Below are 17,209 nucleotides of genomic sequence, written 5' to 3'. Positions count from 1 at the left end.
CATCCAACGAATTCGCGGATTTTTCTCGGCTACACACTAAATTTCAAATTTGAAAACCAGCCAAATGGATTGCTGGAACAAGATCAGCCCACGAGTATTGCCGAAAATCAGCTAACATTTTTTTACTTAAAACTACAGCAAACATGAATGATTTGCTGTAAATCAATGAAGATCTGTAAAAGTTTTAGCGTTACAAGCAATCAAGTAACTTTGAACAAAAGTAAAAATGGTTGTCTTTTAGACTCTTGCCGCGAATTTACCTCTAAAATTTTTGTTCCACTTGGTATGTTTCCCAGTAATACCCAAGTAACCATAGGCATGTTATTTCGCCGTTTTGATCTCTTTTTGATGTCTGTCGTTTTCCCAACTTTCTGGAAAGAGTCTTTCGTGTTCCTAATCCATAAGAAAGGCTGCACAAGGACTGTTTCAAGCTACCGTGGAGTAGCTTTGTTAAGTGCTTTTTGAGTTGATTATACTCGAAAAATTGATTCAAAGTTTGTTATATCTCGACGGATCAGCATGGCTTCATGCCAAAGCGTTCCACGACTACTAATTTAGTTGCGTTCACTTCGTTCATAATTCGTGAAATGGAACGTGGCCATCAATTAGATGCCATCTACACATACCTCTCTCCAGCATTTGAAAAAATGAACCATGACATTGCGTTGGCTAAATACGACAGGACAGCTGTTCACGATAGCCTGCTTGCTTGGCTCTACTCCTATCTGACTGGTCGAAATATGTCTGTCAAGATTGGAGACTATGTGTCTTCATACTTCCCCGTGACATCCGGCGTTCCCCAAGGTAGCCTTCTTGGGCCATTTCTGTTTCTGCTGTACATGAATGACGTCAATACCATCCTGAAATGTCTCAAAATATCGTATGCGGAGGACCTGAAACTCTACTTCGTGAGATACCATTTTCTTGCAGCAACACTTGGAAGTCTTCATTGAGCGGTATCGTATTAATCGCGTGTCACTGAATGTCTCGAAATGCTCTGTAATCTCCTTTGGCCGCAATCGTTCGCTTCTTCACCATGACTACACCGTGGCGGGCATAACTTTGAAACGTGAATTGACTATCAAGGATCTGGGAATACTGATTGACTCTAAGCTCAGCTTCAAGGATCATGTTGCATACGTAGTATCCAAAATTTCCTTACAACTCGGGTTCATGCTCCACTTCGCCAAAAAATCAAAGTTGTATACTGCCATTATACTGTTCGTTGGTGCGACCGGTTCTGGAGGAATCGACGGTCATGTGGTCTCTATACTACCAAAATGAAACCATGCGTATTGAAGCTATTCAACTGATATGCTTTAAGACATTTTCGCTGGAATGACCTTACAAATCTGCCTATTACGAAAGCCGTTGTATGCTTATCAACTTAGAGCTTTTGTAACGTAGCAATGGCGAGCTTCGTCGGTGATCTTCTTCAGGGAAACACTGCTGAGAAGTATCGACATCAATACCCGCCGCCGTAATCTACGATCGCATGCTTTTCTGAACAACCGCCTCTCACGAACCAACTACGGATACAATGAGCCCATGCTGAGGATGTGTCGCATCTTTAACAAATGCTACAATGTATTTGACTTCAATGTTTCCCGTTTTAGAAATAAGTGCAATTTCAAAAGTATTTTATGTTAATTTGTCTAGAATCAGTATACTGTCATTGGGGTGAATATTTTACCTGTTGACCATAACATAAATAAATAAACTGGATTAATTTTAATTAGAGATGAACTAGCCTAAGGCTAACAATCTCTTTAATAAAGCCTAAAAAAAACTGGATTAATTTTCAGAAAAAATATACTAATGTAAAAAATCACCAATTTTGGTCCAAAAATTAAAAAAAAAAACTGTTAACTTGAATAGCAAAAATATTTTTAAAATTTTTAAACTTTGTTTATTTGAAACCTTATTAAGGGGGGAAATAACAGTAAAATTTTTTTATCGATTTTTTATATTTTACTTTAAGTTTTTTTTAAATGCTACGTGTACGAGGAAGGAGTGATCTATGGCCCCGGTATCACCGATTAACCGTAAGTTCCAGAAATCATGTTTTTACACAACCCAAAACTTTAAACGCGTTTTTCTCGAAACGGTGTTTTCCAAATTGGTGGGAAAGATAACTCAAAAAGGTCTTATCCAAATGACTTGAAACCTGGCGCATCTTAAAGGAAATAGATTTTTACTCTATGTGAATCACTGATATTATGAAAAAATTAACAATAAATAATTTTCAGGTCTGCCTAAAGTGGAAAAAAACAGTGATATTCAGATATTTTTTTCTAAATTTTTAAATCGTTTTTTTTTGGGTTTTAGAGGTTCACATAGAACAAAAATCTTTTCTGAATAAGGTCCAATTGATAAAAGTAAGTTTTGTCAATTTTTCAGGTCTCTAGAACGCCGGCCAATTACCAATCCCCACCGGAGGCGACCTCCTTCCGATGTGACCCCAAGGAGCCTCAGAGGTCACACACCAATGAAAAAATCTCAAATGTAGAGGAAGATTTAAGCAATTTAATGCAAAAAAAAACCCCAAACGTTTGCGTTGTTTCAAAGCTCACAAAAAAAATTCCGAAAATCATCGAGTTTTTGACGTGTTACTTGTATTTCCCCCCTTAAACATACAAACTTTTCTGATGTTGTACACAATGGACACTGAAAGTTATTTATTTTTTATTTTTTTGCAATCCAGTTTACTACCACTTTGTCTCAGACGTCATTTTGTATAGATGAGCTATTATAGTTCTATGATTTATTGAAAAATATCGAATACGCTATTTTGAAAAATTATGCGCTTGTCAAAAAGGCCGAATTCTAGCACAAACTTGGTTTATTGCTCCTAGCGAAAAATAATGCAAAGTTTCATTGAATTCGGAGAGGGTAAAGTTAAATCAATTCGTCAGTTGGCGTGGATTTTTCTCAGAGTTCACTTCAAAAAATAATCATCGGGGAATCTTGAACGGACAATTTTTTTTTTCGAGGTAAATTTTGAAAATTTTTTTTCCTTGATTTGTTTTTCATCGATCTTGATTTCCGTGCTGAGCACCAATGCTACTGACGCCAGGGAGGCAGCTCCCACACCTGGTCCCTACCTATCGACCCATCAACTCATGAACCGAGGACCAACGGCTTTACTTCCCTTCCGAAGTAAGGCGTGATCAGAAATGTTATGCCTCAGAACATCCCGGCGGCGCCGACTGGGATTGATCCCAGACCTGCTGGGGAGATAGGTAATCACGCTTACCACTACACTACCGCTAAATTTTGAAAACTTGTATGGGAAAAGTGTTCCTGGATTTAGATACAGCTGGGGTGAATTAATGCATAAATTACAAATTGATATGTGCCTTAAAACTCTGTGAGGGTTGTCTTTGAACCCTAACCCTTCTCGCTGCAACAGTACTTTCGATCTGAGAATAAAGAAAAGGTTAATTTTAAAAGTTAAAAATCCTAAAAAAAAGGTCAAAGATGTTTGAATTTGCTATTGAGTAGCCTAAAGTTAGGAGAAATGTATCTATGTTGGCCTATGGAGCTAAAAATTAGGCCCATAGATAGAAAACTCCTGTTCATCATTTTTTTTAGATCAATGCGTCATCAGGACAAATGAATATTTTTGGTTGGTAGTAAAAAATGTAAAAAAATGCTTTCCTTCGAAATTTATGTACGGGCCCAATATTACGGACACTTAGGCCGACATTAGGTGTGATGCATATATTATGTCTCGCTGTTAGGGGAGGAGGGTGTTGTATGATTTTGTGACAAGCAATGTATTAGGTGTAGGAAAAACGTGACGAAAATGGGGGTAATTTTTCTTCAATTTAGCGAGACATAAACCATTAAAAGACTTTATATACATTGAAAAACCACGAACAGAATGACTTCGACAGACTAATATTTTCGTTAAAACTTTATTCTTGATAACAAAAATAGTTTTTTAATGTATAGTCTAAATATTTTTTACAGCAATGAATGTTTTTCAATTTTTTTTTTTTAATCAAGTACTGAGGATCCTACAGTACTAATTCGTCAGTATTGTGTTAAACAGAAATTAAAGCATTTGCACTATTTTTTAGTGTTGTGACCAAACATCAGTATTTTGATTTGGGGTTACTTTGATAATGCTCGATGAATGTAAAAAAAGGCGTGAAACTCAGACAATTTAGTTATTGAAATAAGAAACTTTGAAAGAGTATATAATCAGAAAACATCATAAGCAATAAGAATTCAACATTGAATTTGTGATGGCTATACTGGAAATACATTTCATTTGTGATGGTTTGAGTGTTTTTCCAAACAGCTGAAAAACACGAATGTTGTTTTTTAATATGTTTGTAAAATATGTAACACATAGTACATAAAAACTACATACGATATCAACGGAAATACCCTAAGCTACAATATAGATCCAAAGTTTATAATTCAGAAAAAGCGCAGAGAGTAAATTTAATCGTTATGTTATACTATTAAAGTTACCCGCATTATCAAAGATACCTCGTTTTACGGTACTACTTGTTCGATACCCATAATTTGTACAAAAGTGTCCCACACCGTGCGCCTCCATGAAAATTCGTTTGAAGAAGGAATCACTCAATGATGTAATGAACGTTTTTGCATCTTTCCAGACAACATCGTTCGTTATTGTTCACGGCGTCAAGTCACGTGCACACACGCTGAGTACATTATTTAATGCACGTAGCAATAGCAACAGCAACTTCAACAACGGCTGAATGGCGTCGTCGGCGGAGACAACTGCAGACCTACAGGACTGGGAATATGTCAAGCAAGGCATCGCATTATGGCTCAACAATCAACCAAAAGCGGCCGAGGAAAGTTTCAACAATCGCGAATCGAGCGTGCACATCGTGGCGGGACATACATTCATATCGTTCATGGTAAGTCCATATGTTTTCGATAAAGAGAGAAGCAACATCCTTTCAGAAAATAGTCGAGCTGTCAAGTGTGCATAATCGGCAGGGCGACGATGAAAATTTCATAAACGGAAATGCGTTGCAGGCAGACGACAGACGGAGTGACTGCATAAACAAACATGAAGCAAATTTGCATAGGTACGAAGTGCACTTCAATTACAGAAAAAAAATATTAAAAAAAAAACTGTGCACCTTGCTGTATGAAACTGTACTGCTATAAAGAATGAAGCGAATACATGTTCATTACAGAAGGACTAAATCGTGCTTAAAATATGTTTTCTGTTGTAACAGCAGCATCCTTCTGGCTGCACGGCCCCTTTATGGAGGTTTATATCTCACGCTTAATGTTTTAACGATACAGTCATATCTCGATATAACGAAACTTAATTTTTCATTTCGTTACGTTCTATCAAAGCTACGATATACCTAAACAATACAAAAAATTTAATTAGAAATCCAAAGGTGTTCATAAGTCACGAATGCCAATTTTTTCATTAAAATGTTGTGTACAAATTTGATTGAATGGAAAAATTCTCATAAATTATGAATAATTTTATAAATTCATACCAAGACTTAGTAGTCATTTACAGACTGAAAAAAATAGAATATACCCAGTCCTAAATTTGAACGTCCTCAGAACCAGTTTCCGAACAAATGTAGAGCATTAATTTTCATATTTTTTTAAACTACGTTATATCGAGGTTGACTTTTATCGAGATATGACTGTATTTAGACGGAGAAGGTCGAGGAGAAGTACTTATAGCACGTAGACTGTGGTATGTATGGTCTATGGCATATGTGACGATAAAAGCATTTTGAGTAGCTTAATTCTAAATGAGATCGTATCTGAAACGACACGGATATTAGTAGTGGTTATGATTCGACCCATTATCGTTTTTAATGTGCGATAAGGGATTATCGATTGAGATATTTAATATCTTGTCACAATAGCAAATGTTCAGAAATTATATGGAAAACAAACAAAATGATCAATTATTCCGGATGCCCAGGAGATATGCCCAAGCCTGGTACTAAAATTGACGTACAATGTGTTTGTGTATTTGTATATTGATTCCCACGATTTCTGCACAGGTCGATCCAGTGTTGGAAAAATATCAAAAAATCAAATTCCAATGACAATGATTTTCGTTTGATTTTCGTAGACAAAAATCAACAAGCAAACAACTGTGGATGATATTCTTCTTCTTATTCCTCGCATTTCAAGCTTATTGCGTGTCCCATATTAGATTACTGTGTGCTCTCAACTTAGTATTCTAGATGCAGTTAATTGAGAGCTTTCGATGCCTGTACCATTTTTACATTATTATAATTGTGTGACAAGTACAATCATACTCTATACCCGGAAAGTTGAAAAAAAATCCAACCCGAAAAATTACTAGACCGAACCGGGAGTCAAACCCAGCAACCTCCAGTATGGTCTTACTTTGTAGCTACACCTTAACCAACTGAGATAAGGGAAACCCACAAGCTGTTATATCGTAGTTCCTAATATCAAGGTGGTTCCAGGTCATTTGGCCGAATGCCGTTTGGCCGGATGTCATTTGGCCGAATTCCGAACAACAAAACTCCAAACAACTGCTCATGTTTGAAAGAAGGAAAAATCTCCTATTTTAGAAAATTCTGATCTGTCTTAATTTTATGACAAGCTGCGTTTACTGTGCAAAAAATAATAAGATCATCAAAACTTCAAAGCTCATGTTAAAAAGGGTGGCTAGAAATACCAATTACATAACCAAACGCCTATATCTTTAAAAGAATAATGAATCCATAGAAAATATAAAATTTCAGTTTATACAATATATAATATATAACAAAAAATCCCATATTTATAATGTAAAAAAACTAGAATTGTGGAACGTAAAAAAGTCCACAGGGCTGCCATTTAGGAATCTAGTAGTGTTCAAAAATTGGAAATCTGTTTTCAAGTATTCGGCCAAACGGTATTTGGCAAAATGGCATTCGGCCAAATGGCCGGATACTATCAAGGTAACAAAACTCATCAGCTACAATTCTTACCAAACTGTGGTGAGTTTGAGCTTCAACATTTTTACTTCGCACCCGAACGTGACACAAAACTCCCGTCACTGCGATTTAGCGCATTTAATACTTTTTTCAAAAATTCATAACTTTTGAAACTAAAAAAATGATAAAGGTAAGTATTGCTTTAGAAACGATTCTGATGCTGCTGTATTTACAGTATAATTGTGGGTCATCGAAAAGATTAAATAATGTATGTACACACTTTGCGAAAAAGAACCATAACCTCCCATTGGCAACACAGTACTTGCTCGACTATGGTATATGCTCCATTCTCTCTTGTACTCAGAGAAAATGGCAAAGGATTAACTCAAGGATTTTTTCCCCAATTTAGGAATTCATGTACATTTGAACATTTTGCAACTCTATGATCAAAATTCTCAAAAATTATAGCGAATACACACATTTTTTATGCTTAAATGATCCTTAAAGAAACACAAAACTTTTTTTTTCAGAAGGATCCTGAATTCTAAATCCCTTTTTTCTAGCAACTAAAAGCTTTAAGAGAAAGGTATAATAATATTTCAGTGACAAACGGTAATTTTTTGTTTTAAATTTGAGACTTCTAGGACTTTGAGCATTTCACAGAATATTCTTTGGCATAATTAGAAAAGATTGGTAGTTGGATTTTTCGATCATCTTTACCTTTCGCGTGACCTCAGACCTTAAAATGTTGACACAGAAGAGTTTAAGTCGAAGAGGATGTAGACTTCGTTGAACCTAGCCGACATGAACCGGACAGGATCATGAAGGCCGTACAAGGAGTTGCTGGGCTCAAGCAGGAGAAAGTTCCGTTGGCGAAGCAATCGTTCAAGAGCGTAAAGGTTAAGTTGAGCTAGTAACTCCGGTACGTCAGTTTCTCATGTTAGAATTGTGCCAACAAAAACCGCTTGGGCATCATTCCGTCTTTGCTCAAGCGTCTGCAGTCCCAATAATCTGCATCGATCTCCATATTTTAGTAGCTTCAACGGATCTCGCCACAGGAGCCGTCGTAGGGAGTATCTCACAAATTTCCTCTGAATTGCTTCGATTCTACTAGTCCAAGTTGTACTAATATACTGTAGAATATAATAACACTTTTGGAGGCAAACCAGCCCAAGGCTGAAAGCCTCCTTAATAAAGCAAAAAAAAAAAAAAAATATAATAACACTTCATGATTTTTAGTTAGTTAGCTAATTTTTGAATATTTCGACATGTCCACTCTTTTGATTTGTCTGTAATAACAGATAGGGTTCTTGATACATTATTGTGCCATTTGTATCCCTGAATGATTGTTTTCCGTTCTGTTGAAGTACGGACGTAATTTAGCACTTTTATACGAGAATAATGATGAATTAAAGATTGATACGCATACAAGCATGATAACAAGTTTTGTGATTTTTTCGTCATATACATAATAACATATTGATGATTTTTTATTTGATATTTATTACCAAAAATACCGATAACCGATTTTTGATTAGTTTTCAGTGATACCAAGATTTGTAGTTATTTTGATAATATTCATGCTACAGTATCCCCCTGCTAATCTGGCTTTCGTTAATCCGACGACTCGATAATCCGACATCACGGTTTCTAATTGAGCTTTTTTACATTGTTAGGTTGGTAACATTGATTTGTACGGGTTTGATAGTCGGATTATCGGATCAACCCCGCTAATCCAGCCACAAATTTGTCGGATTAGCGGGGGAATACTGTATCATGAAAAACTATATCAGAATACAAAATATGTTGTCACTTTATTTTCATTCTCTGCTCGGGTAATATGCCAAGTAATCTAATCAGAATTTCGCTGTTATCACCTTTCGCCGTGGCAACGTTTGATGATTGCACCATTCAAAATTCATTCTTTTTCCTCGTTTCCCAAACGCATTTTTACATTTTTCAGAACGTCGACGACGTTGACGTCGTTGACTGCTGAAAATCGTAAACAAGTTTAAATATGCAACATTCCCACTGCCCAGTATCGCTCGAAACAACAAAAAACTGTCCATGGATATGTGCATGTCTGCCTTGAGGTGATGGTGTAAATGATTCAGGAAATGTTAGTGTATTAATTTTTAACTTACCCAAAATTAATGCAATCCCCTCTGAGCATAACGACGTACCTCTATTGTATCGGCCCGAATTTTACGTACTTAGGCTACACATGGCTAACCGAAATATAGAGCCAAGGTTTCGACAAACGATTACATGAATTTTTTATGCGAATTGACTTGTTTTACATATTTTCTCTTTTCCCCAATACGTTTCAGAATGCCGTCATATCGTGGGAAACGGAAAAAATGAACGAAGCCCAAAGTTTGCTAAGGGAGTTGGAAAAGAAGTGTGCTGGTGACATTGGCTGGCTGAAGACCATGCGTACGAAGTTGTTCGGTAGCTACGAGCCTCGAAAGTCGCTCGCCGATGCACTAGAAGAGCAAATCATCTTGGCAGACACCCAACTGTGCTTGGCCATTCTGGTGTCCCTGAGCCAGGACATCGGTGGATTTGTCAAGGGCGGTTGGCTGCTACGAAAAGCGTGGAAAGTGTACCAACACACCTATAGTCAAATCTATCAGCTGTACAGCAAAACACTCTCTTGTGACAATATACCGCAAGCGCCATTGAAACACCAATTGCAGAGTTCAATACTGGAATTGGGGACGCCATCGTCCGTCGATTGGACGGTGCCCAACTCGGTGCTTCAAACACCCAATGCTATCGATGATAAACAGTTAAGTTGTTTCAATTATGCTTATTACGATTGGTCTAACTTTCAATTTCCGCAGAATTCACCTCACCATCAACGGCCGCCCATCTACGGAAGACCTTCGGCGGGAGTTATCCAAATCACGCACACAATTTTTTACGCAAACAAATGAGCTGGCCACCGGTGGTGAGACCAGTAGTAGCACAAGTACAACCACCGGAAGTTGTGGTAGTGTGAAAAGAAGCTTTACGACTCAGTTCGAAGGAGTTGACCTGACGGCGAACAGCGGAAATGGCAGTAGTATTACACCACAAAGTGCCTCAAATGTTTCCAGTAGCAATGAATCCATTACGGAACCGGTTGAACAAGCCGTAAGCCGTGAAGCCCTAAGGTTGGATATTGGAGGCGTGAATTCGAGGCGACGTTCGCGCAATGGTCTGAACGGGCTAAAAACGGTTAGACCACCTCCGGAACCGGCAATTAATGACATAACACAAGGAACCACAGCAGATGATAACAGGTATTGGATATTAATATGACGTTTGACAATGACCAGCTATAGGATTTAAACTGTTAACAGGCAAATCGCTCCGGAAGACGTTCGTCGGCTGATGGGTGCCGTTAGCTTCGGTTATGGCGTATTCCAATTGAGCATTTCCCTACTGCCACCGAGCTTGCTGAAATTGATCAGCTTTCTTGGATTCGAAGGCGATAGGACTATGGGCGTTGCTTGTTTGATGCATTCGAGAACCAGTGGAGACATGAGGGCACCCCTATCGACGTTGGCGTTGCTCTGGTACTACACCATCGTGACGCCATTCTTCGCCCTGGATGGGTCCAACTTGAAGTTTGAGATTTGCTCCGCACAGGAGTTGATAGAGGAATCAAGCGAGTTTGCCAAGTCATCACTGTTTCTGTTTTTCCGCGGACGGGTCGAAAGGTTGAAGGTAAGGATGAAAGCATCTACAATTGATACATTTTGTATGCTGATATTTCAAATTGTTATAGCTTATATCTATTTAAAAAAAAACATATTCAAATCTTGTCAGTACTTTCCAAACAATGTCTCCGTAAATTACTGAAACAACATCCTAAACATTTTTTATAGTATATTAATTTGTCCAAATCCTAAACTTAAATTGAATTGCATTGAAATTGGTGAATTTGTCAGAGTACAGAATTCATGAGATCCGGCTTGGAAAACTGTATATTTTTTATAAGATGAATTTTTTTCCCTATAACTTTGACTCAGGGTTCATTTCGATTTAAAGTGACGTTTCCGTGCTGCGATTTACTGAAAAATGTTGACAACGCCATATTGAAAAAACGCATGATTCAAAATGGCCGAATTTAAGCACAAATGTAAATGATTACCCATAACACACAATTATGCAAAGTTTCATAAGTTTCAAAGTTCGATTCCCGTCCGGTCTAGGAATTTTCTGGGTTGGAAAATTTCTCGACTTCCCTGAGCATATGATTGTACTTTCCACACAATTATACTAATGCAAAAATGGTACAGGCATAGAAAGCTCTCAATTAATAACTGTTGAAGTGCATCTATAACACAAAGATGATAGCACGCAATAAGCTAATATGCGATAAGCAATAAGCTTGAAATGCGAGTATGAAGAAAAAGTGTTGAATTCCAGGTTAATTTTGATGAGATTTTCAAAGAAATTTAGAGAAAAAATCCAAGGGAGTAATGGCTATCGAAATTTATAGTTATTTTGAGGAGATTTGTAAGGAAATTTTGAGGAACATTTCCAGTGCATTCTAAAGATTGTTTATTGGTAGGTCTAAGTAGGATCCTAATTGATTCTGAGGAGGATTCTAAAAAGAATTCAATGGAATTGTGATAATATTAAAAAAAATCTAAGGAATATTCCTAACGAAGTCTGACAATAGTTTGGATGGAAATTCTGAGAAGAATCTTAAGGTGATTCTGAGGAGAATTTCAATTCCAATGGAATTCTGAAGAGCATTCCAAGGAATTTCTGGGAGCATTTCAAATAAATTCTGTCGAACGAAAATTAAGGGAGGAATTCCAAGGAAGATCTGAATAGAATTTCTGCCAAGGTTTTTCTGAGGATAATTCCAAGGGAATTGTTAGAACTTCTTTAACAATTTAAATTCCAGTGATTTTTTATGAATTGACAAATTATGTATCTTGACGAAGTTATCTCTAACGGATTATTTTATATGGATAGCTGTCATAACGACTTTTTTAATAATTATTGTAGCACTGCAAAAACTATTTCTGTTCGCCACGAGGGTGATGATGGATTTTTAATACTTGTTTTAAAAGTAGATTAATTAAAAAAAGTAGTCTACAAAGGTTTGAGCCTCGCGCGCGTATTACGGATATAGAGAACTGAATTTAACACTTGATAAAAAAAAAAAATGCAATTTTGAAGCTTATTTGGAAGATACCTTGAGTTTGAGTTAGTAGTAAGTTTTCTGGCAAATGTTGGGGGTTCGTGAGCATTACTGACATTGCTGAAAATTATGATATCATCAGATTGTCGGGTTACTAGTGTAATAGGATGCTTTGTTGATTGTTCATTAACTCTTGATTGCGTGTAATACTTATGAATATTTTAGGTGGACAAAAAGGCGAACTAAGAGGTGGACGCCTGAGCTTTTCCACATTTATATCGCTGTGAAGCAACATTTATATCTGTAACTGAAACCAGTTCGATTTTGTTTGCCAACTTGGTTAAAATGTCATATTTAATTATCTTAAAGAAAAATCGTCCAGCTCAAACCTTTGTAGGGGTAAGAGGTGAGACCATCATCATCATTTTTTTTAGAAGACCTAATTCCATTTGAATCCTAGAAAAAAAATCCAAGGTAGTTCAAACTTGAATTCAAGGGAAATTCGGAGCTGAAACATAAAGGAACAATGAAGAAACATTCAGTGAATTCCATGGAGATTTATAAAGTAGTTATGAGTACAATTCCAAGAGAATACTGAAGAAAAATTAAATGAAAGTCTGATGAAAATTCGCAGAACTTCTGAGGAAAATTTCAAGGAAATTGAGTGGAATTGGAAATAAGGAGAATTCTCAGGGAATTGTGAGGATCTTCTTATGTAGATGTTAAACTAACATTCCTGTCCTTCTCCTGCGAGTGTAAGGACGTAGTCAGGTGTATAATGTGAGGCCTGTTTTGTAGATTGTATTCTATGAGAAAAAGTACTAATCCAAAGTATCTTTTTTGCGACATATTTCTTCAGAATAGCAGAGTTGATAATTATATAGGGTAAATTGCGGCTTCAGCAATAACTTTACCTATTATCGTCAGGAAAGTGCTCAAATTTGGTAAAGTAATACTTTGAACTATGATGTATTATCATGCAAAACATTACCCAGGTAGCAATACAACCTTTGTGCAACAAGTTTGCTACTAGAGGAGTACACAAGTACTTCATTTACATACTAAAAATACTGAAAATCCAGAATTTGGATTTGTTTTAAATACTATTCGATAGATACTTCGGAACATTGAAACAACCCTTCAAGAACTCAAACTAATTTAACTAATCATTCTTTAATAGGACAATTTGTTTAACCTTATGGACTTATTAAAAATGTACAATCTCCAGATCATTATCCCGAAAACGGAGAATTTTTCAAGATACTGAAGTATGAGAAGTTTATTAAAATTTTACAAGATGCCGGACTTCGAAATAACAAATATTGAGGAGTTAAAATAGGTCAAGTAACTGAGACTTCGAACATTTTATGAATCGTGGTACGTTGGAAACGTTCAAGATCTTGAACCCCAACAAATTTCCAAAAAATCAAGGGCATTGATTTTTTGTTCAAATGTTAGATTTAAAAACTGCAAAATTCCATACATTAATAAAAAATTAAATAGGGTTAACTACCCCATTTCCGGCCTATTAAGCACAACCCGCACTAAGTCTTTCTTAATCTAGCGCAGTTTAGCACCAAACGGAATGTTATAATTACTGATGACTTCCAAATTTATTTACCTTTCCGTACGTACCGTAAGATTTGATAAAGAGAAACCAATCGTTGAGATATTGTCAAAAGTCTAACACTACTTCTTGAAGCCAAACTCGGCTTCTAAACTCGGCCATTAAAACGCCAATGAATTCACTTCGGCTTATCGGATGCGGATAAAAATGATTCGGTCGGAACGCTTCTTTTGTTTATGTGAATTATAAGCGCAAGCCTTCATATCACGCGTTCTCATTGACTTCGTTCAGTAGCTTATTAACTATAGTATCGTACCAAACGCATAAATGACTTGTTAACGCCGAAATCATGGATTCATTTGAAGCTTACTGCTCGATAGGCCCAAAATGGGCGATTAGGCCGAAGTAGTTCTCTACCCTACCTACATTGATTTTTTTTTTCAAGATTTTAAGTCCAGGAAAAATGTTCCACAGAAGATTTCTCCTCCATTGAAATATAACTAATGCACTTCACGGGACTTTTATGGGCTTTAATGAAAGGTAGTACGCGGTTTTTGAGGAATTCTTCCTTGTAAAGCTTCGAGTCCATAGTCTTATTCGTCACGAACACTTTGGTCTTTGCTCCGTAGCTACATATTCCTTGCCAAATCATCAGTTTTTTTGGCAAATTTGTCCATAAAAGCAAACTTAAACTTTGCAGGAATATCTCCTCGTGCAACGGCGCCGGTGGTGTAGTGGTAAGCGTGATTACCTCTCACCCCAGCAGGCCTGGGTTCAATCCCAGTCGGCGCCGCCGGGATGTTCTGAGGCATAACATCTCTGATCACGCCTTCCTTCGGATGGGAAGTAAAGCCGTTGGTCCCCGGTTCATGAGTTGATGGGTCGATGGTAGGGTCCAGGTGTGGGAGCTGCCTTCCTGGCACGTCGGTTGCATTGGTGCTCAGCACGGAAAACAAGATCGACGGAAAAAACAAACCAAAGGAAAAAAAAAAAAAAAAAAAAATTCCTCTTGCCGTCGCCATGTAGAATTTTTGCTGTCCGAAATCCATTTTGACGTAGGTTTTATCGTCGATGAGCAGGCATCCTTGGTACTTCGTCAACACCTGCTGGTAAAATTTCCGAGCTCGAGTTTTGGTGACGAAACTTTGCTTCAACGTTCTGTTTGGTTGCTTGTTGGCTCGATAAGAACGATATCCTGCTCGCAAACGAATTCTTCGAACGGTACTGCCAGCAGCAGCGTATTTTTATGCGACTTCATTATCTGATAGTCCAGGGTTTGCTCTGACGGTTCTCAACACCTTCTGGTTCAGCTTGCGGTCATATGTTCCGCTACGACGCTTACCTTGAGGCACTCGATCCACGCTCTTTCGCTCCCTGAAACGTTTGAGCACATCATACACGGTCGATTTTGAGATTTTCAACGTTTTTGTGATTTTTATTGCGGACCACGTTGGATTATCAACGTGGGTGTGCAGAATTTTTTATTCTCCTCTCGGCTTCCATCTGGAATAATTTTTGACTCACTGCACGAAACACCGTGAAATTCATACCACAGAAAGTGAGCGCCTAGGTTAACAAACCGCTGTAAAATAATTCTTGCAGCGGTCACTTTCCGTGCCGCTGCAACACAATAAGTGATTCCGGATTCTAACTGGACAGAACTTTACACTGCAAGTTCACCTGTAAAACGAAGCTTATTTCATGGCTGGTTTTGCTTAGTTCATATTACTCAGCATTTTAAGTCAACAGGAGATTATATCCAATTTGTGAAAGGCAAAAAAGTCAATGTTCAGAACAGCGTTGGAAAAGTTCATGATATTTCGCGAAGTTCACCAAGGGAAAAGTTCGTGAGTCATAGTGAGTTTTGGTGAACTTTTCCAACCCTGATTCAGGATTTTCTCGATACTATAGTTTCAATAGATTTGCCTGAATACCATGATATTTAATCTAAGCTGATCCCTTTACTTATTTCCAATTGTTTGAAAACATGCAGAAGTTGAAAATTAAGAAAAGACGACAATAGCAAATAGCGAAATTGAGATTTTGCTAGTTTTTGTTTTGTTTTGATTAGATAATTGATAAGAACTAAATAAATGAACCCAGAAAATACGTATTTGTCTCATTATCATAAAGTTATTTTCCTTCTACGCCTTCGCCAGACCTAGCACATAACCTTTCCAACAATTATGCTTTGCGCTTTAATTTCAGTCCAACATCAAGGAAGCCATCCTGGCATATGAGTTTGCCTATCGATCGTCGGCTCAACGAGAAATCAAGCTACTGTGCTTGCATGAAATCGGATGGTGCAGACTGATTCAGTTAGACTACGGTACAGCGATGAACAATTTCAAAGACTTACGGTAAGTCATAATTCGTTGAGTGCAGACAGACATTGCACTAACATTCCTTACTTTCCAGACGATGCAGCCAATTTTCCAAGAGCTTTTACGCCTACCTGACGGTCATATGTCAGGGATCGCATGGCTACTTTGACGAACTGATCAAGTGGCGATCGGAAATCTCTGAGCTACTCAGTCGATCCAGCCAGAAAGAGTCACAGATAGAGAAGTACATCCTTCGGAGGTGCCAAAAATTGCCGAAAGGCGAAACGGAACAGGAAAAGTTCGATTGCAGCTATTGGAGACTGTTAGTGTATGAGATGCTGTTTATGTGGAATGCTTTGAGTAGTTGCAGCGAACTGTCCCTGATGGCGATAATAGAGGATTGCAGCAAATCGAACGAAGAGCTGAATGAACCCTCGCTGGGCCTGGGACGTCTCATTTTGGGTGCGAGTTTGGTTTCTGTGAAACGCTACGAAGAAGCAATCGATGCCTATCGAACGTGTATCGCGATGCGAGAAGGCGAACAGCTACAGCAGGATGTGCACATTTCCGCTTTCGCCCATTACGAACTAGCAATGTTGTTGCTCCGACAGCAGCAAAGTGAGGCAAAAACGGAGGCCAAACAGTTGCTTCTACACGTGCAACAAAACTACCGGAGTTTTGATTTCGATAATCGCATTAACGTCCGAATACATTCGATTCTGCGGAAGCTTAATTGAGGATGAGACACGCTTAGCAGCTCATTATGCGGGGTTTATTTGCTTGTTTATTATACAGAGAATGGGATTAAATGCTGGGTGGAAAATTAAACATTGATACTCATTGAATGATAAAAACAAAACTGTGAAGCTTATACGACTTGTACTATCCTTGTCGTATTTAACCAATGTATCAATTTATGTTGTAAAAGTAAAATGATTAATCCATTAGTTTTCACGTGATTCATTGGTGCCTTATTTGACTGGAAAATAACCATTCGATCGTAGCTGTATTTTATTCGGGAAGCACCCGTTAACACATTCGGCAATACCTAACCATCCTAGTATGCAAGTATGCAGAGCAGTTTAAATACAAACGAAAACAAAGCGATCGTGGTTTCGTATAAATGTAAAATTTGTATGGTTTAACTATATTGTTACACACTGGAACAAACAAAGACAAATAAGAAGCAAAATGATACACGTTCAATAATGTGATAATATGAATTGAAATATAATTTAAATACCACAAT

The 17,209-nt window shown here is 37.5% G+C and overlaps 1 protein-coding gene across 2 annotated transcripts in view; it reads left to right on the top strand.

Moving 5' to 3' along the window:
* The window catches only part of LOC135717163 (tetratricopeptide repeat protein 39C-like), a 37,552-nt gene extending 20,365 nt beyond the window's left edge, over positions 1–17,187 (top strand). For both annotated transcript variants that reach the window (XM_065239122.1, XM_065239121.1), the window contains exons 3-8: positions 4,635–4,904; positions 9,254–9,714; positions 9,770–10,210; positions 10,271–10,637; positions 15,845–15,996; positions 16,055–17,187. In XM_065239122.1, coding sequence (XP_065095194.1) covers positions 4,740–4,904; positions 9,254–9,714; positions 9,770–10,210; positions 10,271–10,637; positions 15,845–15,996; positions 16,055–16,697 — 2,229 coding nt within the window. In that variant the 5' untranslated portion in view covers positions 4,635–4,739 and the 3' untranslated portion in view covers positions 16,698–17,187. The remainder of the gene's footprint in view (positions 1–4,634; positions 4,905–9,253; positions 9,715–9,769; positions 10,211–10,270; positions 10,638–15,844; positions 15,997–16,054) is intronic.
* The last annotated feature ends 22 nt before the right edge of the window (positions 17,188–17,209 follow it).

This window comes from Ochlerotatus camptorhynchus, unplaced genomic scaffold (genome assembly GCF_037179485.1).
Source record: "Ochlerotatus camptorhynchus isolate MF236.1 unplaced genomic scaffold, CSIRO-AGI_Acam_v1.1 ptg000051l, whole genome shotgun sequence".
Lineage (NCBI taxonomy): Eukaryota > Metazoa > Arthropoda > Insecta > Diptera > Culicidae > Ochlerotatus > Ochlerotatus camptorhynchus.
The sequence above is the reverse complement of the archived record's forward strand: the minus strand, read 5'-3'. Positions and strand labels throughout refer to the sequence as shown.